Source organism: Alligator mississippiensis, chromosome 3 (genome assembly GCF_030867095.1).
Source record: "Alligator mississippiensis isolate rAllMis1 chromosome 3, rAllMis1, whole genome shotgun sequence".
In the NCBI taxonomy this organism is placed as follows: Eukaryota; Metazoa; Chordata; order Crocodylia; family Alligatoridae; genus Alligator; species Alligator mississippiensis.
Window position 1 is genome coordinate 87,911,978 of NC_081826.1, and position 23,328 is coordinate 87,935,305.

General features: G+C 41.2%; 1 protein-coding gene across 4 annotated transcripts in view; it reads right to left on the bottom strand.

Annotated features, from left to right (window-relative positions):
- Nucleotides 1-23,328, bottom strand: part of MIB1 (MIB E3 ubiquitin protein ligase 1) — a 122,299-nt gene that overhangs the window by 80,428 nt on the left and 18,543 nt on the right. For all 4 annotated transcript variants that reach the window (XM_019487062.2, XM_006268396.4, XM_019487066.2 and 1 more), the window contains exons 3-10: nucleotides 23,139-23,268; nucleotides 20,675-20,779; nucleotides 13,446-13,512; nucleotides 12,321-12,525; nucleotides 9,438-9,621; nucleotides 8,946-9,090; nucleotides 3,736-3,869; nucleotides 2,469-2,576 (exon numbers count right to left, since the gene is read on the bottom strand). In XM_019487062.2, coding sequence (XP_019342607.1) covers nucleotides 2,469-2,576; nucleotides 3,736-3,869; nucleotides 8,946-9,090; nucleotides 9,438-9,621; nucleotides 12,321-12,525; nucleotides 13,446-13,512; nucleotides 20,675-20,779; nucleotides 23,139-23,268 — 1,078 coding nt within the window. The remainder of the gene's footprint in view (nucleotides 1-2,468; nucleotides 2,577-3,735; nucleotides 3,870-8,945; nucleotides 9,091-9,437; nucleotides 9,622-12,320; nucleotides 12,526-13,445; nucleotides 13,513-20,674; nucleotides 20,780-23,138; nucleotides 23,269-23,328) is intronic.

Genomic DNA, 23,328 nt, shown 5'->3' on the forward strand with positions numbered 1-23,328 from the left:
GCAGGTCCTAAATAAATGCAATCCTACAATTTTCTCTATTCCCTACCATTTTCATGTACTCTCCAACCAAGCCAAAGTCAGTTAACACAACCATCCATTATTCAATCATCCCAATCACATGCTGCATTCCAACCCACACGCCTGCTCAAATTGCATATAAAGTGTCCCTGGATCCCCAAATCTACACCATTCAGGTACTTACACGTAAGTCACAGAAGTGACTGAAATGTAGATATGCTAGGGTTTGTTATAGATTAGAAGTTTTAAACTACAGATACCAGTAGCAGTCTGGCTGTGCTAGTATGGATCCAATTTACCCACTTTTTTGTAAGTACAGTGTAGACGTCTCTTTAATGTTCACCTCAAACACAACAAAGGGAGAAAAGGCAAAAGAAAGCAAATACCAGCAGCAACTTGAAGTATGGTTAGATTTGCTTTTAAACCCACAGCACTATTATGCCTTTCCTGCTACACATGACTACAGGCAGCTCTAGCACTAAACTGTATCAATTCTCGTGTCCCAGTATTACTACCTCCAAAATCCCCAACTTCTCATTGTTCTCTCAGATTCACCTAAATTCTATTACCTTACTGCAAAAGGGAGTCACACCCAGCTTTATGGAGCCTTCAAAGCAGTGGTTCTCAAGTTTTTTACACTTGAGACCTCTCAAAAATGCCAGCTCTTAGTTTTAACTCTTTTTTTTTTTTGACTACAGAAAAACTGCAGAGCAATTGTTCTGTCGCAAAGAACTTAGAAAGACCACAAAAGGTCAAAAATTTATCTAACACTACAGATTCTTATTTGAAGTTTCTGGGTTTATCTTGTGAACCATGTTTGCAAACCTACCAGCGCGAACTCTGTGACACACAACAACATGCTTGGCAAGATTTTATGGCACCCAGATTAAGGATCACTGCTTCAGAGAAATAGTATCTCCTTCCTGAAGAACAAGATTCAGTACCCATAGGACTGCAACCCGACAGCAAGGCCAGCTAGGAGAAATTCAGATTTGTACACTGTTGTCCTGTCCTAACCCCTAAAAGGAGTCAGACCTGTTTCCCCTGGGCCCTATGACTTTTGGAACACAAGGATTTGACAAATTATCCTTTCTAGTCCACTGATGAATTTCTCTCCCCTGAGAAGCCAGGCCAGCACAGATATTTGCTTCCTGATAAGCAGCAGATGAGAGGATAAACCACACTTCTTTCTTCCTTCCATGACACAGGCCAAGGCAGGAAAGTAACAGATAGAACCTGACTTTTGCCTCCATATTTGTAATGCTGCTAACTCAATTCTATTAGAAATCTCACATTTTAAACCTTATGATCTACAATTATATGGAAATCTCACTTTTCATTAAAAAGTTATGAGCCCTCAAAGTTGCAGAGAAGACTCAAGTACCAAATGGGTAAGTCAAATGCCTGTTAATCAGGTTTCTGGCCAACTATGGTTTCTGGAGTCAGACACAGATACACATGCAGAATAGGCAAGCATGTGTAGGTTCCTGGTAAGCTGACCATAGCTTACTACTAATGGTCAATTTACATGCACGTGCTTACATGTCCACAAAGCAGGGAAAAGTTGAATCACTGCTTACACATAAGTACCCACAATATCAGTTACGTGACTAAAAAAATTCAATTTAGATGCACAAAGGGAATCTTGTACTAAAAGTACTCCACGTTACAAAAACAGCCCCATCTCACAGGATCCTGATGCCAATTAAAGTGAGTGGCTAAACAAACAAACAAAACCAGTTGACTCAGGAATCCCTTCCTTCTCCCAGGGCCATTTACAGTCAGGGGTCGACCCAACTCAAGGCTGGCCTTTTTCACAGGCAGGCTGCAGGGTCAGCTGCCATTTTTGTGGGCTTATTGTGGTGGAGCCCCCATGCCCCCCACCCCCACCACTGATTGGTAGAGAGGGCTGTCATTGTACAGCCCTGCCCCTTGCTGCTGATTGGCTGAGAGGGGCAGGGCTACACAACAGGTACCCCTTTTAGCCAATCAGCAGTGAGGGGTGGGGATAGCAACCATCTCATCTGCTTGTCTTTGTGCTGGCTTGCACAGCCAGGAGGACCACTGGCTTCCGCTGGGGAGCCAGCATTTTATTTTTAACAAGTCCCCCCCGCTCCCTCTCCCCTACGGATTTCCACAAAATCATGATTTGAGTAGGTCTCTATGGTATCTTACCACCCATCTTGTAAAATAATTACTTTATTTCAACATCTCCAGCATTATTACGATTGCAACAGAGTTGAGTAACCAGCCAGACAAGTAAAGTTACCTTTGGAAACAAATCATCAAAAGAATGACTACACGTTAAACAGAGGCACTGCTGATGATCCATCTGATCTCCCCCAGAACTGGATATTGGCAGCTAAATTATAAAAATGTGTAATTATGACTTCTATCTGTAATGAAGTTTGGAACTTAAAGAAACTGCATTTTTTCAAATGTTCCTTTACCTCTGCTTCCACATCTACATTCTGTTTCAGAAGCAATTTTAAAATGTCGACATGTCCATTTTGACTAGCTGCTTGCATAGCTGTGTGTCCAGCACACTGTCCATTCACCTAAAACAGTATATTAATAAAGTTAATTTACAGAAGCACATATTCATGCAAACACAAATATGAAGACATGTAAAACAGTTAGCCCTAGCAATATTTCATGTCATAAATAATTTACCGTGAAGCTCCCATTTCACCAGTACTCTAAGAAAAAAAAATCTCCATCTGGCTGCTAATACTCCACATATCTTAACAGCTTCCAAAAGAATCACTCACTCAAAAAAATCTCTCAAAAATGTTCAGCATTAAGAATGGATCAGATAATCTATTAAGATTGTTTTGCCCATTTGACTTCATAAGCCAAATAAAAGGAAAGTAAGATTGTCTTGCTTTTTACTTATTTCAAAGAGGATTATTGCTAAATTGAAAAGTTTAATCTTTGGATTATTGTAAAAGTTGTCCTTTGAGGAAAAACAGGTTTCTGGGAGAGTGACCAGTTCTATGTTCTGGAGGAGGATTCGATTTAGTATTTTATGATGCATTCTGAGCACCTTGGGTAAAGATCTTATTTTACTTTATTTTTGCATAAGCCTAAATAAACTCAAAACTCAAATTAAACTTTAAAGCCAGAAATTTCCAAACTCTGGCCTTTGATGACTACTCTATTGAAAAAAAAAAAAAAGCAGTATTTGATTATAAACTGAAACCACTCTCCTGCAAGTCTTTAAGTATCTGTTTTAAGTCCTGTCGACACTGGAAGGGAAGGAGATTAAAAAAAAAAAAAAAAAAAAAGGAGCTTCCTCACCAAACAGCAAAATCCTTGTGAAGAGCAAATTCAGAACTTGACTACAGCAACCAAAATAAAAGGCTAGCTGAGAAGGGCTCCTGCTCCCATACAATAGTTATCAACTATTAGAAGCTAGGGAATTATCACCTACCCAGCGCTGCTTTATTCTTTACTATATCTCAACTGAATAACAACTTATGGGCCATTCCAATACCACAGATAGTACAAAAATATGCCTACTGGAAAAGGCGGCAACTCCATCCCTGCCTATCTAACCCTGACACACTTATCATGCAAGTTTTAGGGAAGGAGGTACAAGAACCACGCAAGCCAGGTCTATGATAAAAGAAATCAAGCATGCATGAGGAATTCCCAGCAGTGAATTTGGGATGGCTTCAGCTCCCTTAGTCAGAAATTCCAATAAAGAGCACTCACATCCACATCCGGTCTCTTTAGCAGATCTTCCACTTTTGCTACATCTCCATTAGCAGCAGCTTTAACCAATTCTTCATTGAGATCTCCAGATTCTTGGGTTTCAAACAGCTTCTTCAACAGCTGGGACAATCTCTCTGGAAAAATTATGCATAAGCATTGTTAGAACCACAACTCCAACAACTGGGAAACAGAAAAGAAGATACATTTGTTGTGCTATTTACAAAAGTAGCTATAGTCAGGGGTGGAACCAGCAGGGTGCATGTGCAGCGCCTTTTGATTTCTTTTCAACCCCAAATTTAAAACCAACTGTCTGGTACTGATAGCAGCTTTTCTAGTCAGGCAGTCCAGAGGGAGTCAACTGACTTTGTGGCTCACTACAATCTACCTGATCCTTTCTGAACACTTTATTCCACAGGCGTTAATAACCTTCAAGGTAGTATGAAATCTAACTCTGCAAAGAATCTGGGTTCTGCTGTACTATATAGTGTTCACCTGGCATTTTCTAATTCTGCATGGCATATATACTATAGCACCTCAGCATTAGAAATTTGTAAGTCAGACAGTTAATTCAGAAATCACACAATTTACTCAAAGATAATCAATCAATCTGACACTGCTGCTAAAACTCTCATAGAAGTTATTACCATACAAATAAATGGGACTTGCACTTAAAGAAAATATTAGGAGAGTTATAGGCCAGTAAATCAAATTTCTACTCCACTTACCCTGACTGTCATGTTACCAACTCTTGAGTAAAGTCAACAAGGTGGATAAAAATCAACTATTTTTAAAATAAAACACAGATTTTTTTAATTTAATAATATTCTTTGATTTTTTTTGTTACGATGCTTTTTTCTTAAAAATGAACCTATATAAAAATAGTTTTAATTTAAGATGTGTTAAAGCTCAAAGATGTGTTAAAGCTCATTTAAGATGTGTTAAAGCTCCTGGAATAGGGATTTTGAGACAATATATTCATGTAACCTTTTTAGAAAAGTTTTATAAATAGGTCACAACAGGCCACGGACTATATTAGGGGGTCCAATCTTATGGGGCTCCCAGAGGCTCCTTTACAGATTAGTAACGATTAAAGAAAACCACTTGTCCCAATGGGACTCAGTGCTCAGTCGAGAAGATCCCATTAAGCATCTCTGCGATGCTCAGTTTCAGTTCTCAAACTGTGGGTTTGTGTCTCCAGAGATAACATCCTTGTTAACAGCAGTATATGGAGATGAGAGATAACACATCTGATTACCTACCCATCAGCCCTCTTGTGTCTCTGTAAGTTTGTGTACACATAGCCAAGCCCTTACCTCTCCCTCAAAGTTTCAAGAAGCTAAATGAATAGAGGATTGTTGGGGGTGGAGTACATCTGGGCAAGGAAGAAGAGTCTGGAGGTAAATTCAAGGAGGAAGGGGCAGTAGAAACAAGAAACATTTTGAGCAGAATATTCCAGAAGTCTTGAGGGATATGTTTCCCCATGTAGTCTCTCCATTGATTTGAAAGCTAGTGAGGAAATGGTATGGTAGAAGGGAAAACCTGTCATTGCAGCAGGCTTGCTAGGCCATAAAAAAGAGCCTGTTTGAGAATATTTTAATGAAGGTAATATCAACCAACAAAAATGCACTTTTTGTAGAAAACAATGATTAAATCGAGGCTTCCTGCCCAGTGAATTAAATCAATTTGATTTAAATCAATCAGATGTAGCACCCATGACTGAACCACAGGGATAGATAGCTATACCCTGTACAGGAGGGATCGTGTACAGAAAAGGGGCGGGGGTGTGGCTCTCTATGTTAAAGAAAGCTACGCGTCCCTGCAAGCCGATATTGGCGACCAGGGTGGACGGCTGGAGACCCTCTGGGTTAAAATCTGTGGGGAACACGGCACAGGGGACACAATGGTGGGAGTCTATTACAGACCTCCCACCCAAAGTCCTGAGCTTGACCAGGAGTTTGCCCAGGAACTGGCTGAGGCAGCTTGCTCCAGGACCATGGTTGTCATGGGTGACTTCAATTACCCAGACATCTCGTGGGAGGATCGCTCAGCAAAATCTGAGCGGTCGCAGAGCTTCCTCTTGTGCGTGGATGACCTCTACCTGACTCAAGAAGTCTATGGGCCAATGAGAGGCAAAGCGTTGCTCGACCTGGTACTGGCTACTGGGGATGACCTAGTCGGCGACCTAGTGATCGATGGGAAGCTGGGTGACAGCGACCACGAGCTGATCACCTTCACCATCCGCCGAAAAGCTGGCAAGTCGGTCAGCAACACGCAAGTCCTTGACTTCAGGAAAGCCGACTTTGACAAGCTCAGGAGGCTTGTCAGTGAGGCCCTAAGGGACTGTGACCACAGGGAGAGGGGAGTTCAAGAAGAGTGGTTGCTCCTCAAGGGAGCAATCCTCAATGCACAAACTAAGTCTATTCCATTTTGGAGGAAAGGCAGCAAGAGGGCACAGCAGCCCCCCTGGCTCTCCAGGGACCTAGCAGACCTCCTGAGGCTAAAAAGAAAGGCCTACAAAGGATGGAGGATGGGAGTCACCTCCAAGGAGGATTATTCTGCACTGGTCCGGTCCTGTAGGGAGCTGACCAGGAAAGCCAAGGCTGCAACGGAACTCCAGCTAGCTTTGAGCATCAAGGACAATAAAAAGTCCTTTTTCAGATATGTGGGGAGCCAGAGGAAAAGCAGGGGCAGCATTGGACCCCTGCTGAACCAGATGGGGCAACTGACAACTGACGCCCAGGAAAAAGCCAACCTATTAAATAGGTACTTTGCGTCGGTCTTTCATCAGCCCCATGGGACGCCCATGCCCGCTACTGGGCCAGGAAGTCCGGGTGAGGGTGATCCCCTGCCCTCCATTAATGCTGACTTCGTGAAGGAACATCTTGAGAAGCTGGATACCTTCAAGTCAGCCGGCCCTGACAATCTTCACCCCAGGGTACTCAAGGAGCTGGCGAGCATCATAGCCCAGCCTCTAGCGCGGATCTTTGAAAAATCTTGGCGCTCTAGTGTAGTGCCCGAAGACTGGAAGAAGGCCAATGTGGTGCCTATCTTCAAGAAAGGGAGGAAAGTGGATCCGGCTAGCTATAGGCCCATCAGCCTGACTTCTATCCCGGGGAAGATCTTAGAAAGTTTATTAAGGAGGCCATCCTTAATGGACTGGCCGACGCCAACATCTTAAGGGATAGCCAGCACGGGTTTGTTGCGGGTAGGTCTTGCTTGACCAATCTCATTTCCTTCTACGACCAGGTGACCTATCACCTGGACAGGGGAGATGAGATTGATGTCATATATCTTGACTTCAAAAAAGCCTTCCATCTGGTGTCCCACGATCGTCTCTTGGAGAAACTGGCCAATTGTCGCCTTGGGTCCTCCACGATCCACTGGCTGGAAAATTGGCTCCGGGGTAAGACCCAGAGGGTAGTAATTGATGGAAGTCACTCATCGTGGTGTCCTGTGACCAGTGGGGTCCCCCAGGGCTCTGTCCTTGGACCCATACTGTTCAACATCTTCATTAATGATGTGGACACTGGAGTCAGAAGCGGACTGGCCAAGTTTGCAGATGACACCAAACTTTGGGGCAAAGCATCCACACCAGAAGACAGGCGGGCGATCCAGGCTGACCTGGACAGGCTCAGCAAGTGGGCGGACGAGAATCTGATGGTGTTCAACGCCGATAAATGCACGGTTCTCCACCTTGGGAAAAAAAAACCTGCAGCATCCTTATAGGCTCGGCAGTGCTATGTTGGCTAGCACTATGGAAGAAAGAGACTTGGGGGTCATCATTGACCACAAGATGAACATGAGCCTGCAATGCGATGCTGCAGTTAGTAAAGCGACCAAAACGCTGGCTTGCATCCATAGATGCTTCTCAAGCAAATCCCGGGACGTCATTCTCCCCCTGTACTCGGCCTTAGTGAGGCCGCAGCTGGAGTACTGCGTCCAGTTTTGGGCTCCACAATTCAAAAAGGATGTGGAGAAGCTTGAGAGAGTCCAGAGAAGAGCCACGCGCATGATCAGAGGTCAGGGAAGCAGACCCTACGATGACAGGCTGAGAGCCCTGGGGCTCTTTAGCCTGGAAAAGCGCAGGCTCAGGGGTGATCTGATGGCCACCTACAAGTTTATCAGGGGTGACCACCAGTATCTGGGGGAACGTTTGTTCACCAGAGCGCCCCAAGGGATGACGAGGTCGAATGGTCACAAACTACTACAAGATCGTTTCAGGCTGGACATAAGGAAGAATTTCTTTACTGTCCGAGCCCCCAAGGTCTGGAACAGCCTGCCACCGGAGGTTGTTCAAGCGCCTTCATTGAACACCTTCAAGATGAAACTGGATGCTTATCTTGCTGGGACCCCAGCTGACTTCCTGCCCTTTGGGCGGGGGGCTGGACTCGATGATCTTCCGAGGTCCCTTCCAGCCCTAATGTCTCTGAAATCTATGAAAATCCACCCTGAAAGTCAACTCAGTAAAAATTTTCTTCGTTATACTTTAATTCACACACAGGTTCTCTCATATATCAAACTTCTGCCTTTTTAGATTAAATTTATAAACTGAAATTCATTTCCCAAGGCTTGGAGCACAAAGTAACACCCCTTCTACCAGTGATTTCATAGGTAATGCAACTTCACATCTCAGAAGTAGAAGGCCAAACAGAGGTGCACCTTACGGACTAACTGAAATCAGAGATGCAGAAGCTTTTGGAGCCACAACTCGCTTCATCTCACCAGGTCCCAGACCTGGGGCTGCCCTCTGCTGATCACTAAAAGCAGCCCAGGATCCCCACAGTTCAAAGGGGCATCCAGTATATGCTGCTGGGGCTCAGGGAATCGCACAATAAGGATCAAAAGATTTTTTATCCCTGAAATTGCAGGACTCATGTTATTTGGGATAGTGCATAAAATTCCTCTGATCCCAATCATGCGATAATATTAATGTCTGCCAGAGGTCTCAGATACCAAAAGAATGTAAACTAACTACGCTTTTACTTTTGAGGTCTGGATTAGGATGACCCTTGTGAGTGGTTTATATTACTCCAAGTCAACTTTTTGCAGGATTTTTTTGCAGCTCCCTTTGAAGCCAGATACTGGACTAATTGTCCTCAAAATTGAATAGTATCACCCCTATATACAGATTTCAAACCAGTATTTGTCAATTTGAGCCGACACATTCATCTTTAGATATTTCATATATACGGTACTAAATATTCACTTACCACCAGATGCATTGCTTATTGCAGACCCCGCTGATGCCACTTTGGAGACAGCTGCTGGATTGTAGGTCCAAGATGTCCCGCAAACTTCTACCTTTAAGTCACTGTCTGAATAAATCTGCTGAACCCGACCAACTTTGCCCAAAGTCTACCCCCAAAAAAAGAGAGAATAATATTTAAATTAAGACATTTAGATATTCAAATACTATAGCAGACTGGCACCTGTATGAAGTAAAATAGTTTTAAAAATCATACTTAAACATCAGCATACGCACAGTCTAATAATTTTACCACGAGTTCAAACAGTTTGAGTTCTAGGCTTTGCAGACTGCTAAACCATGTCTAAACTGGCATCAAGGATGGTTTTCACTAGAGTTACACTAGTTCAATTTAGCTAACAATTAAAAAAAGCACCACTACTCCACATTCAGTCCTTTCCCATCTGTAATTAGAAATACCATGCAACATACACCATTTCGTGTACAACACACTTACAGGAAGCATTGCTTCAGCCCATTCTCCATGACCTCTTTGAAGCAGCTTGATTCTTTCTAAATCATAACAAACTTGAACAAGATCACCCACTTGAAACTGTGAGGTACCTCCCTCTGCACCTTGAGCAGCATCTCCACTCCGGACGACATTGGCTTTAGTGAGAACAGCTGGATTAAATGTCCATCTAGAAATAAGTCAATTAAAACAAATTATTTAACATGAAAAGGGAATGCTAATTTATAAAAAAATCACTTACAAGAAATGGTTGCATGCCTAAACACTTCAAACAACTGGATATTATGGTATAGCTATTAGATGCTCTTTCCATAGAAACTTTCCTTTTATGAGAGACAGATTCATTTCCCATAGTAGGAATTGCTGATTTAAGAATCTGATGTACCTCCCAACACGTTGGTATAAAAGGAGAGGACCAGCAGAACTGAAAAAAAACAGATTTATCGAGAAATAACACTGGGGGAGAGTAGTTTATACAGATTCTTTTCATAGTGTCAGAGGCTAAGTATAAGTCAGAAGAGGTTTTTCAAAGAGGTATGCCCTGTACTCATATGCTCGATTAAACTATATTGACTTATACTGTGAAATCTATTGGTTTATCTGCCCTTTGAAGCATATAACTAACAAAAAGCAAAGAATAACCTGCCCCTTTACAGGGCAGGAGACCTGAGGCCAGCCAGCCCTGTTTAACATTCAGACCCAGTTGGAAAGTGAAAGTGATGCCTATGCAAACAGAAGCTGAGAACTAAGCTGACGGAGAAGCTTCAGAAGACAGCTCAGTTCCTGTACCCCCAAAACAATGAGAAATAGAATAAAGCAGGTCCAGGACCTGAAGCCTGTGCAGTCCAAGACAATAGCTTTGTTTTGTATTGCTTTTTATAAGTTTTTCCTTTGAATTAAGTTTCCTGAAGGAAAGGCCTAAAAAATAATATGGAGTTAATCTTTTTCTAGGCAAAAGAAACAAACCAGCAGGACACATTTAAGCTTGTGTGTCTGCAAGTTTTTTGGCTTGGTTTGGTGATGTCTATTTTTATATTTTGCTTTTTAAGAGTATATTTGCTGTAGATAGTCCATGTACCTTTGATACCATATAGCCAGTAACACAAAAGTATATTTTGAGATGAAGAAATATTGCTTAAAATGTTAGAGCAGTGCTGTTGAACTCATGGCCTGGGAGGGCTTAAATTGCAGCCTACAGGCTCTCACCTGGACTCTACTCGCCTCACTATTCTGGCAGCCGTTGGCTCCCCACCTTTCACCTCTGGTTTTAGCTTCCTGCTGCTGCCCCTGGGGGTGGGGCAGCATGGCCCACAGGGAGCCCGTGGATGGCTCAGGGGAGCCCAGGGAGGTGCAGACAGGGAAGAGGATGCCAGCAACACAGCACATGGGCTGGAGGACCTCCATGGGTGCAGTCTCCAGATGTAGCTCAGAAGTTGGACACCTCTGGGTTAAAGAATCCTCTGTGCAGAGACGTGCCCCTACTTTTGAATATCAGAGTAGTTTATATATTCTCTCCACTATTTCACCTTTGAAATAGGAAAACCTTTTTACTTTTGAGAGACAAATATTTATTATCTTTTTTGTTAATCAAGAAAGAGACATCCATATTCCAACCAATACAGTACAGGTTAGCTTTGAATGTCAAAACAAAATTTATCATCTACAAAATCATAACACACTAACAGCTAAATAGTTTACTGAAAAATGGCTACCTAAAATCTGAAAAAATTTAGAAGCAAAATCCAAATGAATAGTATTTCTACTACAGCTAAATAGTTGAAAACCCAAGTCATTATTTTTAGCAACATGACTGCACTGCACTGGCTAATTTTGGTCACTTTTCCCCATCCTTTGACTGCACTGGCCAATTTCAAAGTCAATACGTGCTTACATAACATAAAAGTATCATCCTTTAAAGCTTAGCTATCCATGTTCAGAAACACTTATACCACCTACTATGTAGGACCAATGTCTTCTGTAAATAAGAACCTGTTCAAACCTAAGCAGCAGCTTGGATTAATAAATCTGGAAGTGAAAAAGGATAAGCAAGATAGAATGCCAAGCCAAGCAGATGGACTCTGCTGTGAAATCTCACAACAGTACGTTTAAGCATGTGAAAACTGTGCATCTTGGAATATACTTATTGCACCGTCTACCTTTATTATTTTTTTTAAAAGAAAATATGTGCATGCATATTACAGTTGTCTTCACAAATTTAAATTATCTGGAACCATAATTTGTTCTCAAACTTACATTTCAGACTTATTTGGAAATTTTATATGTGAATCAAGGGATTGCCTACCTCCAAACAGGACATACACATAACATTTCAGTTCTACTGTACGGTAATTCTTTTTTTGCAAGTTATTCTTTCACCCTCCATGAAAACAGAACACATCACAGCCAAAAGAAATTGACAGATAAACAGAGTTAACTGCAGTCACATTTCATGCTTAAAGTACGTGGCTGTGGAAAATACCCACAATTTGTGAAAGTCCTGGAAACTAACAGAGACGGTTACTAATGTTAGTTATCTGACAAAAAGACCCAACAGACCACATTTTATGAAGACAACAGACAAATCTGCCACTTGATCATAAACACAAAATACTGAACAAGAGTCAAGCAGTAGCAACTAATCCTTTCTCTAGCAAAGTATCTGTTACAAAATAGAAAGATTTTAATTTTGTTTTGTGGTAGATAAAACCCTTATTACATAATTCAGGATGATGATAAACAATTAATTAGATGGTAGGATGCAACAAGAATCAAAAAGGAGAGTAAATAAGTTTTCACACACCAAATCCCTGCAAGTGATAAAGTCAAAGAAAGTTTGTCAGGGTAAAGTGTTGAGAACATTTAACAAACCTGTTGCCACTTGGATACTGTACTACAATGTCATGATCCTCATCAATGCCACAAACTGTGCCAGTGGTGGTTAAGGTCTCAAACATGCCATCGGTCCATCCCCCATGACCATGTTGCAAAGACTGTACAATTTCTAAATCAAGGTCAATGTTAACTAGATCACCAATCTGCAACCCACCAGGATTCCTGTTACCATTTTGCTCACCTGAAATTGAAACACAAAACAGTCTACATGAGGTCAGGCTAAACATTCAAACCATGTCTAAAATGGCAATTAACTTCTAGCAAAACTGATACCCAAGACCAATTACATGCAAAAAACTAGTGTTCTGAAACCTTACACCCTTAACAGTCAACCAAAGTCTCAAAGACCTTGTTAAAGCCGCTGCATAGCTAAATGAATTTATAGAAGCATATGATAAAGGTGATCAAGCAAAAGACAGCAGTTCCCATTTACTGTAAAAGTTTAAGCTTAAAAAATGGACATGATGCATTTTAAAAAGCATGTAGGCTGTACTGAAAAAAGGGGGGTGGGGAACTACATTTTAGAAACCAGTACTCTAAAAATGACACCAGATTACTGAAGAAGATTAATTACAGTGGGATCAGAAATGGGGTAATAGGAACTATTTCAGCACCTGACCAACAAAGGAGCAGAAATTAGCATGTCTGTGCTCAGCAAATGGTTACTCCAGGATAGAAGCAGGCAAAAAACCCCACCTGAATCACAGTAACTCACATTGGCAGTTTTACCTTAAATTGTTTTTTGACAATTCTTCATCAGATTTAGTGAAATTATCTGGTTTAGGCATGTGCATCATCTGTCCACTACTTCTATGCTAGCAGAACACTGACCACAATAGTATAGAAGTTTAATCCATGCATACCCTCACTGTATAGCCAGAAGTCTTAATTTGCCTGTTATACATCTGACCTAGTTTGGTACATTTATTGCCTATTACATTACAAATTATTGCAACATTTGAGCACGAAAACACACAGGAGTGCTGTCATTTAAATCATAACTGTTTAGACCATTCTTTTAAGACCTCTGATTAGGAGCTCATCTTTTGATGTTGACACATTTCTAGTTACTACCAAAATGACATATTTCCTTTAACTCACCTAACACGGGGCAGTGGTCCCTGTAGAAAGAGCCTCCCTTGGCATCTTGGACACATTTCAGATCAGACTAAAAATAATCAAGAGAAGTTTAGTTTGAACACATTAAACCCGAAGGTTGATACGAGTGTATGAAACTAAAAACAAAAATTCACTAAAATATAGGTTCAAAGCACATGTGTAAAAAATAAGCACACTACTGAAGTCTGGGTACGCAGAATTAATATAAAATATTTTCCAACATTGTATTTCTACAAGCCATTTAAACAAGCCCTTGACATTCACAGAATCCATTAAACTTTATTCTTGTTTTTATGCTTTCAAGCATTATTCAAAAAACATGCTTTGAAGAAATGGTAAAGCTGTACTGACTAAGCTGTATAATGTTTCATAAAGTTATAAAACTTGGTACAGCTTGGCAAAGCTACCAAGCTGTAAAGCTACAAAATAACCAAGAGAACTCTTAACAAAAAGATGCTATTACACACAACCTGAAACTGTTTGATAATGTTACCACTCTTTAAAAAGAAATCAATGCAAGTAGAGCAAGTATAACATTTATAAATATCTGAATACAGTATGGGACACTACACTTTATTTGCACAGTAGCAGCTTCAGTGCGCATTTGTCAGCATTGCCTTTAATAAAGCCCCCTCTTTTGTTCATTGCGATTATTACATAATAAATGTTAACCTTTAATTTTAAGAACATTAAGTTTGTTTATTTTTTCTTTTTAAACAAAGCAAGTAGCTAAAGTTGCAACTTTCTTTTCTAAGGAGCAATGTTATTTTGGTAATTTCCAGAATTTTCTCCCCGTAGGTAAGCAAAGATATCCTCTTTAGAAGTCCCAAAGAGTATTTCTGCAGCAGAGCCTGTTCCTACCTTATATGAAAAACAAAAGTATTTCAATTTGATGACAAGTTATTATACATATAGCCAGTAACAAGTTCACATTGCTGCCTGGCATTACTCCTTATTGAACAATTCTCATAAAACAAAGGTAATTTTGTGTGGAAAGCAGGAAGGGAAATAGAGAATTGCAGGGGCAATACAATTCAGATTATGGTAATGGGGGGGAGGAAGAACAATGGAGGGGAGGAAGAACAAAGGAGCAGGTGCTGGAAGGTATGTAAAGCAAATGTGCTTTTATAAACACCTTGTACATCATTCTCCCTCTTCCCCAGGCTTCTCATGAGCAAGAAAGAATGAACTGATCTCTATCCATGCCTTCCCCAATCATTAACACAATACCTCCTCTGAGCATTCCTAAAAATTTCAATAGCAGTAGAAGCCAGAAACAATATACAGTAAAGAAGTAGTTTGCAAAGATTATTTCCTCAGTTTTAGAAGCTGTACCACTACTTATTCTAAAATAATCATTCATGCTAGCAGGTTGTCATATTACACAAACACGCTCTTAAATTTCTGTACAAACGTTCTATTTTTTGATCTATCTTACACTTCCTCTAATCCCAGCATCTGTTTAACTGGAGTGCATGGGCAATGCAAACTATTACTGCTGCTAAATCTAATAGTTAAGATATTAAAATATTAACATGTAAAATGTGTATAACCTATCAACCTGCAGTAGCAGGACACAATGTGTTAAAGCAAGGATGTCCAATTTATGAGTGGCCAGGGACCACCCCTCACCACCCCCAGGGATGCACAACACCCCACTACAGTGTGTGGCAGGCACACCCCCTTCCACTCTGAATGGCAGATGACTCCCTGGTGCACTGTGCCAACATCTCCACACCCCGAATGCTGCACTACGCCTCATGGGCCCCACATAAAATGAAAAAAGAAGTTTACCAGATGGTACAATTTGCTGCTACTAGATTTTGTGGTCAAGAGCTTGGTGAGATTTAAAAGAATTATTAGTAATTTACATGGAGAATAAGGCCTAAAATATAAGGTAAGATTAAAAGTCTTTATGCATCAAGTCATACATCAACCACAACTTGAAATAATGGATTAAGCCTCCTTTACAGGCAAGTTATTCCATGGTCATCCACCATCTAGATTCTTGCCATTTCCTCATTAATCATCAGTGCTAGGCAAAAGATATTACACTGGATGGACCAACAGCTCTGATCCATTCGTTAAATCCCTATATTCTCGACTGCAATGCAAAGTGCCAATTCTGTACATGATATAACCCTCAGCAATGCCTGGTTATAGGATGCATTTTAACTAGGGCTGTCAAACAATTAAAAAATGTGATCACGATTAGATGTGCGATTAACAAAATTAGTCAAAATTAACAGCGATTTCAATCACACAATTAAAACTCAAAATTATAAAAAATTATGCAGGTACTTTGTATGTTTGGGGCATAGGTGTGGGATGCGTGTGTGTGTGGGGGAATCTATGAAGGTGTAGGGTGCTATGGGTGTGTCTCTGGGGTTTGGAGCCCGGGGGGTCCCACATGCCCTAGCAGGATGCAGGGTACTATGGGTCAGAAGCAAGGAGGAGCAGCAGGGCTGGAGGGGGCTATGGCTTGGAAGTGAGGGGCAGGCACACAGACACAGACAGCACCCACCTGGTAAGTCTGTGGAGGGGAAGGGGCAGGGGGAGAGGGATGGAGGGGCATAGAAGCAAACACGGTGAGGGAGGGAGTGGGGTAGAGGCTGAGATTAATGGGGCCTCAGGGCCAGGGCGGGTTGCGGAGCTGCAGGCAGCTCGTCCAGGGGCACAGGGGGAGCACGAGTCCCCACTGCTGTGCACACCCCCAGGGAAAGCATAGGGGAGCAAGTGCCACCTGGATTTGTGCACAAGGTGGAGGCAGGCTGCCTGCTGAGGCTCTGTGCCCTGCTGTCTTTGCCCTGGGAACCACACGACACCATGTTGTACCTCCCGCCGCTGGGTGGGCAGGGGAAGCACGGCGCAGCCAGCCCATGGCTCCCGGGGCAAAGGCAGCAGGACACAGCCCAAGCCTGAAAGCAGGAAGCCCACCTCTGCCCCGCTCACAAATCCAAGGGGCACATAAACCCCCATGCCTCCCCTGGGGGTGCACGCAGTGGCAGGGAGCCGGCTCTGTCCTGCACAAGCCACCCATGGCTCCGTCCCACAACCCACCCTGGCCCCAGCCCTAGGGCCCCATTCACCTCTGCCCCACTCCCTCCTTCATGTGGGGGCCTTGATCTGCCCCCCACTCCTTCCCTTTGCCCCACCCCTTCTCCTCCACAGACTTACCTGCTGGGTGCTGCTCTATACGCCACTGGGCTGCATTCCTGGCCATGCACATGCTGCAACTGCATGTCTATGTGCCCCAAACTTCCACTTCCTGTTGCAGCAGCTTCGAGCCCATGCCTGGGCTGCCCTGCAGCTCATCTGCACTGCCAACACTGCCCCACTGGCGAAGCCCAGGCACAGACTCCAAAACCACATGCTCAATTAAAGCATTAAAAAAATTAATGCAAGAACCATTTAACGAGTTAATTATGCATGTTAATGGCAATTAATTGACACCCCTAATTTTAACTATGGATGGCAATGGATTTTAACTGTGGATTTAAAGGTTTAGTTCTTTTAATTCAAAAACCATTTTAAGTCTCAGCTTCAAAACCTACAATGGGTGTAGATAAACAGGCCTCAGGAGGCACTCAGGAAGAATAAGTTTAAAATGGCAAAAAGAAAACATAAGGGCAATGGAACCTTTCATTTCCTTTACCCTCTCAGCTATTGCAGTGTTTCAGACTTTTTTGAGAAATAAACACACACAGATGGCTGTGGCTATGACTACAAATCTGACAAGGATTCCTTTCGTACTTTTCACAGACAACAAGGAACACCGTCTATAATTAAAATCATAGAGGTGGGTGATCACTAAATTTTTCTGCCTTTCTGTTAAGCTGTTAAAAGTAGTAGACAAGTGCAAACGTGACTTTCCAAGCAATTCGATGCATGCACAGATTTAGGACATCCATACTAGAGGAAGACCCTAGGGTTTAATTCCCAAGCTATTGGTTAAAGAAAGTTGAGACTGGAGAAGGTAAATAAGTTGCAATTGAGACCAATACCTATCAGGAATAAGGATGTAACATGAATTTAATTCTTACATGTACATTATAAAGATTTAAAGGAAAGCAAAAGTCATCCCAAGACATTAAAAAAGCCAGTTCATAATCTTCTCCTGAATTCACTACAATTTGTGTCTTGCAACTCAGTGTTGAAGCTGGCTGTCTCTACAAAAAATTTCTGCAGACTTTGAGGTTATTTAACTGGCACTGCAATGTTTACATATCCACATATTAAGTTTCCAAATGTTGTCATCTTACCCAAGAAGTAGTATTTTGCCCCTACCAAAGACTTTAAATGATAGAAGGCTATATTCCTTTAACTAGTTATACTGGGATGTGGGGATAAGGGTTATAGATCATCTTCTTCTCAACAGTATGCAGTTATGTACACCAAATTCTGTTACCTTAAACTAATGGTTCTCAACCTTCTTAGACTGAAGACACCCCCCACCCCACTCAGAAAATGCCAGCACTTAGTTTTCACTCACTTTTGGCTAAAGAAAAACAATAAAGTAATTCATCTGTTGCAAATCACTCAGAAAGATCACCACAGGTCAGAATGTTTTTAAAACTCCGGATTCTTATTTGAAATCTCTGGGTTTATCTTGTGAATCATGTTTGCACACTTAACGGGGCTAATATTGCATGACACCCAGCATCACACTTAAAAGGATCTCAGCACACCTCAGGGTGCCGTAAGACTGGTATCACTGCCTTAAACACTGCTGCCAGACAGACACTATTCCAGAGGCAGAAAAGGATACCTCCCCAAATTGCCCTTACGTGAACATGGCAAGATGTTAAACACAAAAACTGATTATGATGGCAGCACTGAAACATACTACTTGATATCTCTTAAATCAAGCTCGTCATTAACAGATTACAAAATTGTGCTTAAAATGTACTGCACTTGAGAGAAAATTAAGAGCTGGCATTTTCGGGGGTGGGGGCTTGAGTCTGAGAAGGTTGAGAACCACTAGTTTAAGGCAACAGAATCTGATGTATAACTGCAAACAGGTCTCACAGGGCCCATTTGCTGCAGGTGTTGAGCCTTCGGTTCTGCTTGCAGCTACAGCCTTAGCTGATAAAAGCAAAACTCTAATTCAGGTAAAGAAGCTCTTCAATAAATCGTTTACAGCCAGATAAGCATTACAGTAGTGCATAATTTCAAAGACCAACAGTAATCCTCCAAGGATAAAAATTATCCAGTAGGAACAGTCTAAGTATTTTTTTAAATAAAGATTGAACTAAAAGTTTTAAAAACATTTTCAATGGTCCTTTTTTATTAATAATTGATCATTTTTTAAATTTGTAAATGCATTAAAGAGGCTTGATTGACATCACTTAGCCATTCTATTTATAATTAGAAATTTATAAAATTTCTGCAGCTAGAAGATTAAACAGACTGCAGTTGATTTGTTACTAACAGGTATTATAATTGGGAAAACAAAGTATTCTAGGACAGAACATAACCAATGTTATTTCATTTTTGGACACTAGAGGGACCATTATGATATACTCAGCACAATTCCCTGCGTTACACAAACCACAAACTTCAATTTAGTAATTCCTGAATTAGTAAAATAACTTCTGATTGAATTTTATCTTAAGTTTTGGTAATGTGGCTCCATCTGCAAATGTGCCACTGCTCTGATTCCAAACAGAAAAATACTGTATTAGAGAGAGAAAAAAAAAAAGGGGGGGGGGGGGGAGGAAGTCTAACAAGGTTAAAATAGGATAGCAAAACTACAATGCTGTTAGTAACCAGGAATTAAAAAAGAAACACCTAGATGCTGAAATTAGGTTATTATGCAGATCTGTCAGAATTAAATATAAAGTATGCCAACAAAAGACCAACAACACTAAAAAAAAAAAAAAAAAAGTGGTCAAGGAAACAAGTTCAATTTTTAATTTTAGGTAAAAACAGGCAGTCATGCTTGATTTCTGCATAATGTAGTCAGACTACATATTTCACTTGGTATCTGCTAATATTTCTCAAACTACCTAAAATTCTTGTTCAAAATTCAGTTAGAGATACTGTAGCAACTTATTTAGTGAAAAAAAAAAGCAATTTCTATTTTATTCACAGTGTACTGTTAGTGTATGACCAATTAGTTAATTAGTGATGACCAATAAGCTTCATAATATGTACACTGGTGAAGCTGAAATATTAACTTGTTTACATGTCAAATAACTGATTTTAATCAGATGGAGTTTGCTTGGGTCAAAAAATAGCAATTAGCACACTAGGATTTTGATTTTATCCAAAATTAAACTAAATTTGGTAAGTGATAATATGGTGAAAAAAACTACTGTTCTTAAAAAGCTGAGCCAATCTGTACAGTTTAATCCTTGTTACTGGAATGTGACAAGATGACATTCAAATCTAATTTAATATAGCTCTCCTCTGCAATACCAAAGCAAAGAAAAAATTAAACAGAGACTATGCTAATTGAGATGTCACAGCGGGGACTAATCAAAGTAACCTTTCCTTGACCCACAGGACATACCCACCCACAGAAGGGTATAAACAGTAAAAGAAAAGCTAGCAACAGAAGGCACCCAGAGAAGCTGGCCCATTTATGAAAGCTTATGCCTTAGTCCCTAATGTGCCACCCATGCCCTGCCTTCTCTCCAAAATTTATAATCATTAAACTCCAGAAGCTACTAAATTAGCACTAATGCAATTTAATTTGAGAAGCAGCTTCGTTCTAAATGTGGGAAAAGGTAATCCAACACTGAAAATGCCCTCAATATTCTTCTTATATTAAATTAAAAGTATGACTTCTGAAATCCTTGCAAGTATTCTAACCCAGCTGTTTGGGATTCTGGCAATATTTAAAGGCTGCTTTCTAAGAGAACCCAATTTCCTTAAAAAGTCTGTTAATACATTCTTATTTTTATCAATTTCATGGAAATAAAGTATTAATATAGGGAGTAAGCTATATTTGCAAAATAAGCCTTGTACTTCGGACAGAAGGCAGTTCTAACATTTAAATGATTTGCATGTTTAATAACGCTCAGATAAGACTTTCTTCCTAATGCATATGCATGATCCATACAGCTGTATTCACAATGAACTGAATAATAGCATGTGAACTGACAGAAGGATATCACAAAAGCTGGAGAATAAAAGCACAGCACAAATTATTCTTATTGCCCTTCCCCCACCAAACAGTTTATCCTTTGTGCTGCTTTACTACTTACCATGCCCTCAAAGCCAACCCTGTAAAGGTTTTTAGCTCCATTGTCCCAAAGAACATATGCTGCACTGTGGGGGCTTGATGCACTCCAGTCCTGGATTTCAGTTACCTATTTAATTAAAAAAAGAAAATAAAAATACTGCTTCTAGTACAATGATCCAGTAATCTATTTTGAATGTTTAACTTCATCAACCACTTATGGATAAGAAGTAAGATAGTAGTTGTATTTTTTTTTTAAACCAAAACCTCTTTTTCTCCTAACAATGTATCCAGAGGTTAAGGTTTTCTGTGAAGTAAGTATTTCAGATTGCCATTTCAATAAAAAGCCTAAATATTTAGCTGATGTAAACAGAAAAAAAATGCAAAGTTTTCAGGCTTACGGTGATTTGAAAAGTCCAGACCTAAAAAAAAAAATTCACATAAGACAGCAAACAAAATTATTCTAACAATTTCAACCTTTAAAAAAGGCAACTGTCTTAAGCTAACTAAACTGGTTCAGCATAGTGGTAGTTTTAGATTATGTGAATATATTTATATTATGTAAAATATATTATTTAAGTGTTTGGATAGTCTTTCAGTATTAGGACAGAAGAGCTTAAGTAGAGAGGATTTTTTTCCCCTTTTCTGAGAAAGCAAATTTAGCAAATGCAATCCTCAAAATTCCATTAAGCAATCAAGCAACTTCTTGAACTTGTTACCGAGTAATAACATTCTAACTCTACATCTATCCAAAAGCCTTGTGTTTTTCAGTATTTTCAGTCTCTTTTTTTTTTAAATTTATTTCTCTTATCCTGAAAAGACCATGATGGAAGAATTTCCACAATAGCAGGGGATGACAGCACACAAATATGCAGCAGCTGAAAACTTCCTTTAATTCTTTTTCTTTTTTTTATTTTGATTTTAAATGTGTGATCCTTGTTAACAGTTAACTCACTTACTCATGGACTTAATTATTAAGCAAAAGCTAATTCCAGATCAGCGCTGAGGCACCTCTACTTTGAATGCAGCAACATATAAATTCATCAAAATATACATAACAAAATAAACCTGATAAAAAAAGCATGAAAGCGTCAGTTCACTAATAGGTAAGACGATGAAAAAAATCAAACTCAAACAGGAAAATCCTCCAAAATTACCGGACTGAAGTATGCAAGATTTAATTTAAACACAAAACAAAAACAAACACACACTTGTAAAAAAATAGCACTGCACAAATTCAGAGGTATCCCCACAAGCAGTTATACTGCAACATCCTTTATTTGGAAAACTGATGGATAGCGCTCTAATTCCTGATGGTCATAAGGCTCATCTGTAATCTAAACTGTTTAGAGGTGCACCAGTATATTGGTCCGTATCGTACCTGCACCAGTAAAAGGAAAATTGACATGATCGGCAATCAGCTTTTTTGACCGATGAGGCCGATGTCACTGATAAATGCCGCATACATGTGCACAGCTGCAGCATGCATGTAGCCGGGAATGCAGCACAGCAGCTTGGAGAGAACCATCTGACTGGTGAGTCTGTGGGGGAAGGGGGTGGGGCGGGGCATGGGACAGAGCCATGGGCAGCTCAGCCAGAGCTCCGGCTGCTGCATGCACCGCAGGAAAGGCATGGGGACATCTGCCAGCAGATTTTTGCATGGGATGAGGGCAGGCAGCCCACTGCAGGCTGGGGCCAGGAGCTGTGCTGGCTTCTTCCCAGGATGGGGACTCTGCTTGGGGTGGGCGGCAGCTGTGCTGGGGGGGGCATGGGTAAGGGGATGCTACAGTGAACGTTGGGGCAGTTGCAGCACCACCCCATAACCTTCCCACCCAGCTTGCCCTGCCCAGCTCCACCCCCCTCCCCTCCCCCCCCCCCCCAAGAATACGCTGGTGCAGTCCCCAGCCCCAGCCTGCAGCTGGCTGCCCGCCCTTGCCCTGTGCACAAATCCAGGGGGGCACACGCCCACCATGCATCCCTTGGGGGTGCATGCAGCAGTGGGAGCCGCTTCCCTTTGCCCCCCAGACAAGCCACCCGCAGCTCTGTCCCACACACCCCCTCCCCCTGGCTGGGCAGCGCCTGCCCCAGCCCCACTCCCTCCCTCACCACGGGGGCCTCAGTCTGCCTATGCCATACCCCTTTCCTCACTAAAGCCCAATGCTTCCCCACCAGCCCAATGCTGCTCTCCAAGCTGCCGGGCTGCATATTGGCAGTTGGATCAGTACTGGACAATATGGCTGATTAATAATCAGCAGGACAGGTAGTTTTAAGACTAAATAATTGGCCATAAAAAATTTAAACTCCTATCTATATTTGATAACTTATAATTGTATATGAGCTAGCTATCTGGGGAATGACAGTGAGTCTGAAAAGTGTGTAGCTAATTAAAATGTTATCCAAGTAATCTAGAAAGCTCTTGGACATTACCATGCATTATGCGCACAGAGGGAAAAGTGTGTGTGTGTGCATGCGTGTATGAAAGGTCTTACCTTCCCCCTACGTCCATTGCCACCATCTTGATCTTCCCACTGCCAATCAACTCCACGTACAACCCTGGCACCTGCAAAGATTCCTCTTGCTGTGATTTTTTTTGATTTACGACGAGACTCTAATAGTACCCTGAAGTGGAGGGGGAAGAGGGAAAGGAAAAACCCATTAAATTACAAGTTAATAAAAGCT